Source organism: Ictalurus punctatus, chromosome 11, assembly GCF_001660625.3.
Source record: "Ictalurus punctatus breed USDA103 chromosome 11, Coco_2.0, whole genome shotgun sequence".
Taxonomy (NCBI): Eukaryota; Metazoa; Chordata; class Actinopteri; order Siluriformes; family Ictaluridae; genus Ictalurus; species Ictalurus punctatus.
This window is the reverse complement of record NC_030426.2, coordinates 5,035,731-5,041,198: the sequence shown is the minus strand read 5'-3', so window position 1 is coordinate 5,041,198 and position 5,468 is coordinate 5,035,731. Positions and strand designations below refer to the sequence as shown.

Below are 5,468 nucleotides of genomic sequence, written 5' to 3'. Positions count from 1 at the left end.
CATAGGCCGTTATATGGATGCTACAAACCTTGACTACAGGCTACGTCTGAAAACGTATACTACTAATCTATAAAGTATGCAAAACGAGTGCGCTTCCTATACTGACATACTGTTTTGACATACTGTTGAGTATGTTAGTATGCGGTTTGATCTTTAGCTGCTAGACCCACCCATTATCAGTGTCTTTGTGCGTTGCCATTGGTCAGCTGCAGAATGATGCGAGGCTATGATTGGTTCCAGTACATATCCGTCACTCATAACAGGAGTGAGATCTCACTGTTAAACTCGCCAAATGCCATGACCGTGCTGGAAGTGGGTTCAGGGATATTAACCCCTTATTGGCCTCTCATCAAATTTGATTCGAAGGAAATTTAATTTTTCTCATTCATACAGTTTCCGCACTCTTTCTGGAATGTTTTGTTTATATCCTCTCCTGTATGAAAAGATTGTTGCACATATTCTAGGACTTGTACAACGAGGATAGATATCAATAAAACAGTCAACAAAATGGTGTCGTTATAATCCTTTAATTCAAACTGTTGAGATCTTCCAGGGAGCAACTTTTACATTTCACTGCTCATCCATATGCTTCTCCGATTTCAGTCTCAGGTCATCTTGAAAGAGTCCCCAGTCATCATGGCAACAAATTCTGGAAAATGTAATAAATATAGAGGAATATTTTCCCACACTGTGGCTTGTCAGTATAGCAGTTATCTGTTATTGAGACTAATTTAAAAAAAATAAAATAATAAAATGCTATAACAAAACATTGTGGTATTAAGGAATCTGGTTTTGGTTATGATCTAGAGTAGTGGTCACAAACCCTGTTCTGGGAGATCTACCTTCCTGAAGACTTTAGCTCCAACCAATCATGCCCACCTGACCATATAATCATTGCCTTAAGAAGTTCTTGATCAGCTTCTTGATATTTTTGATTATTTGGTTTGGAGATTAAACCTGCATGAAGGTAGATCTCAGTTAAGAGGGTTGGTGACTACTGGTCTAGAGGAGGTCCCTATGTTTCCAACCCTGGTCTTGGGAACCCCATTGCCATGTACATTTTAGTGATTTCCCTCCCCAAACAGCTAAGAAACAGCTCTTTCTGAGTTGTAGGGGGACATTTAGACTAGGGACAGCAGTAAATTGTGCAGCATAGGGAGTACTCCTGGACCAGGGTTTGAAACGTGCTATGTAAAACAAAACAAAAAAAATGGAGAAGTTTTAATTATAGGTAAAACACTGGAGAAGATCTTTTCACCCTCATAATCAATTGTTCCATCTCCATCTTTGTCAGCCTCCTTCATCATCTGTTCTGCCTCTTCTTCATTGAGAGGTTCACCAGAATTCGTCAACACATACCTGCACACAGTTATGTGGGAGTTCATATTAAATTAGGATACGCATTAGGCATAGTACATGTAACCAAAATAAAACATGTCTTTATTTGCATTTATATACGACATAATATACCCCTTATATTGAAATAGTAGACAAAAACAATTAATTCCTTACAGGTTGTTCTTTCAGATACAAGCCTGATTGTATAAAAAGTGATATAAGCTAGAACCTGGTCCAATAATTTTACAGTAGTTACAACAGACCTGTTGTGGAATGGTTTACACTACTGTCATATTGAATAAGACAGGTCATTAATTTACTTGAGTGTATTCCAGTCAATGTAGCCTTTGGCCTCCTTATCAAACACTTTAAAGGCAGCTCGAAGCTCAGCATCTTGGTTTTTAGTTCGCTCGTGGTAAAGAGCCATAAGACCCAGGAACTTGTCACAGTTAAAGGTGCCATTGCCTGTAAAAGTGAAAATGGTAGTATTTACATAACAATCAAATGAAGGAGAATTACAGCATTAAATCATACTTTTTGCAAATGTTCATGCTCACTTAGAAAATGATTTCAATTCAATTAATTTCAATTTTATTTATATGGCACTTTTAACAATGGACATTGTCACAAAGCAGCTTTACAGAAATATATCAATTCAGGATGTAAATTTTACATTTATAAACGTATCCCTAATGAGCAAGCCAGAGGCAGCAGTAGCAAGGAAAAACTCCCTGAGATGACATTAGGAAGAAACCTTGAGAGGAATCAGACTCAAGAGGGAACCCATCCTCATCTGGGTGACAACAAATAGTGCGATTATAAATAATTCCCTTCTATAACTATGCACTTCATGGTCAAAAAGTGCAATTGTGCAAGCAGGAAATTCATTATAGCTTTAACATGAAGCCTTTTTTGTTGAACTTATCAACTGTTCTCTGATGCAGACTTGAGTGCAAACTTGCTCATGGCAATTACAGTCCTAAAGCTATCAAGGCAATTGTAGTCCTAATCCATCTTCATGGTTTCTAAGTGTATCTTTAGGCTGTCCATATGGGGCCATCCTAAGCAGCGGCGAGTGGTTTCCAAGTGTTGAGAACTCCAACCAGAAGTAGGACATCAGGGTATTTGCGTTGAAAGTAAAATAAGGCACATAATGATACCCATGGGCTTCCACAGGACATAGAATAAGACTGAAAGTTGCTTTTAAAGACTAATGAAGCAACACTATATTCTAAAAGTTGTGCTATTATTTAAATTTTATGTGAAGATTTATTTTAAGAATGTGATGTTATACTTCATCTGGAACTAGTGATGTGCTGCACAGACAGACTTGCCCTTTAAATCACTATTACCTTGAAGCACATTGCATACCACTGAATTTTTTGTATGGGGAAAAATAGGAAACAAATATTCCTATAATATAAGTGAGAGAGTCTAAAATCTGCTCAGATGATACATAAAGAGGTTGGAGTAAGTTCCAAAGACAAAGGATGGGATACATGTTATACAAGAATATTTCAGTTGCATTCAGAGAGGCCTTTTTGTCCATTTCTGTCACCTATGATAATGACGAAACGGTGAAACGTAACACAATAAAAGTTTTCTTGTTATATAACAAATTTGTTTGTGATGGGAATGCAAATTTATAGATAATGCCTTCTCTCTTTAAGGTACAAGAGCAAAAGTAAATGAAGCTAGCATAGGCAGATTTTTATATGTATCATAGCTCAAAGCAAATCTGTTCCAGCACTGGCTCAAGTTTAGTTTAATGAGTTACCAACTCAAAAACACCATGACCTCTGCGCTAAAGATGATTACTGACTACATTACTCATTTCTAATTCACACAATGACTCAAAAACAAGATTTTATTGAACTGTTGTTAATCGTTTGATTGTACATGACCATGTTAACCTCTAGTGGATGCTTACTAGGGAGACGTCATTTTTGTGCCGTATATTCATTTATTTTTATTATTGTAGCAAGCTTTTCACAAAAGAAAATTTTAAAAAATTACACTCAAAAACTATTTTTAAAAAGTAAAAATGTCTAAAACTGTGATTTAATCTTTTCCTTAGCCTGTAGATGGCGTTCATTTGCTGTATTAAAGGCAGGCTGGGGTGAATCGGTCACCCACATGGGGTGAAAACCTAAATCCCAGCACTCATCCCATATAATCCTCTTATATCTTATACTTCCCTGTTTACAAAACTCCACGTGAGTGCTCAAATTAACTGTCTGAAATCTAAAGCCCCAGATCTAGTATGTGAAATGTAGTGCAATTTACATATACATATATATATATATATATATATATATATATATATATATATATATATATATATATATACAGTATATATATATATATGTATGTATATATATATATATATATATATATATATATATATATATATATATATATATATATATATACAGTATATATATTGCACTACATTGTGATTGCAGTGTTTTCAGAGTACAGGGTGTTTCCTGTATAGAAACTGTAATCCTAATCCAGAAATACTGTTATATGTATAAATCAATTTTATTTTATAGAATTTAATGGAATTTTGACAAATTTGACGAGTGATATGACAAAAATGTTTTAATAAAAGCTGCTTTGTAGTTAAGCAAAACTATGGTGAGAATAGCATAGAGTCAGTGGCTCCAGATTATTGTTAAACTCACCGTCTTTATCCACATCTTTGGCCATTTGACTCAGCTCCCTCTTTGTCGGGTTGATTCCCATCAAACTCATCAGCCTCTCCAGCTCCTGTGTCTTCACATCCCCATTCCCCTCCTCGTCGAACATTTCAAACACACCTTTATACTCTGTGATCTGCTCTGGAGTCAGTTTGCTTGCCTAAAATGAGAACATTTAGCATACTATAAATAAGCATATCTGAATGACCAGCTTCATTATTTATTATACGCAAGACACACATAGAGTGTGTGGTACATGATAAACTAGTGAGTCTACCGAGTGAATATGTCAAAGAATCCAATACATTGAAGAAATATTTATGAAAAAAACAAAAAAACTCAATAAAATGTTAATGACAATATGCTCAAGAACAGACATTTCACAGGTGTTCACCACAAAAATCATATAGGTATACAACGTAATTTTAAAATCTTAGGCATTTAAAAAAAAATAGGCATAATATGTAGGATATAATAAGAAAAATGCTCACCATTTTGTCCGGATCGAAGACTGGTAGCTTCTGTGTTTGCTGGAGGAGTGATGGAGTCTTAAAACTTGTATGCAATGTTATGTTAAATTGTCCCATGAGATTTTTACATACACCATAAATGGTAACTAAAAGATACTTCAGAGAGCATCTGCCCTGTCCACACTAGGGGTAACACACCCAAGTACTTTTGAGTGTAAATTCACAGAGTAAATTATGCTCCATCCTGATTATGTATTGGTAACAAAGAGCTCCTTAGTTTTTAAGGCAATTTGTGCTAAAAGTAATTTGATTAGTTGAACTATCAGAATAAGGCTGGGGAAATCTCCGTCCCTCTTCGAGAATTAGTAACTGTGCCAGTCTCAGCAGGTGCTTTAGGCTGCTCTCTCCCAAGTCAGTGTTGGCTAGGCAGCATACCAAATAAAGAGATAAATAAGTCATTAGGTTTCTATTTCCAGTTCATACCAACTGTGGCCATCATTAGAAAGATTATTCCATCATATTAATTGTTTTGAATGAGCTTCATACTGGAAAGGGTCTCGTTTTTAGTTGGTTGGAGCACTACCCAAGAGTGACTTTGGGGATTTTACATTTTACAGTTTACACTCAAATGTAGTGCAATTATTGATTTTCTTTGGTAACTTTAATTCCAATATGACACCAAGTTTAAATGTTACAGACTGTGACTTACTGTGAGAAATGTTCTATGTGTCATATCACAGCCTAACCACGACTCAGGTTCCCAGGAGGCACTGCAAACCACAAACATGGCCGCCGAGAACTACACTTCCCACACACGCATGCGTGCACCCTCCCCGGAGTTCTAACTGCACACACCTGCAAACAATCTCACACACACACTCACACACAGCTTTTAAGAGACATTGGGAACTAAAGGACTTTGCGAAGTAAACGTTCAGTAGACTTGTTCTCTGCCGTT

The 5,468-nt window shown here is 36.0% G+C and overlaps 2 protein-coding genes across 3 annotated transcripts in view; both read right to left on the bottom strand.

Annotated features, from left to right (window-relative positions):
• si:ch211-161c3.5 (uncharacterized protein C3orf18) overlaps positions 1-158 on the bottom strand; it is an 18,693-nt gene extending 18,535 nt beyond the window's left edge. Inside the window, exon 1 of the mRNA XM_017480583.3 lies at positions 1-158. This exon is cut by the window's left edge and continues 262 nt beyond it. The gene's annotated coding sequence lies outside the window, so the exon portion shown is untranslated.
• A 353-nt stretch (positions 159-511) lies between these two features.
• calml6 (calmodulin like 6) lies at positions 512-5,265 on the bottom strand. 2 transcript variants are annotated; one of them, XM_053683459.1, is made up of 6 exons: positions 5,220-5,265; positions 4,532-4,570; positions 4,026-4,200; positions 1,659-1,803; positions 1,259-1,359; positions 512-649 (listed from the first exon to the last, which is right to left on the bottom strand). In XM_053683459.1, the coding sequence occupies exons 1-6, from the start codon at positions 5,241-5,243 to the stop codon at positions 606-608; spliced, it is 528 nt and encodes a 175-aa protein (XP_053539434.1). In that variant the 5' UTR covers positions 5,244-5,265; the 3' UTR covers positions 512-605.
• Between the last annotated feature and the right edge of the window lie 203 nt (positions 5,266-5,468).

Coding starts and splice junctions, on each gene's coding strand:
- calml6 (XM_053683459.1), bottom strand. CDS start 5,243: ATGACACATAGAACATTTCTCACA. Junction 4,571..5,219: donor CACATAGAACATTTCTCACA/GTAAGTCACAGT, acceptor TCACTCCTCCAG/CAAACACAGAAGCTACCAGT. Junction 650..1,258: donor TGGAACAATTGATTATGAGG/GTGAAAAGATCT, acceptor TACATTTTCCAG/AATTTGTTGCCATGATGACT.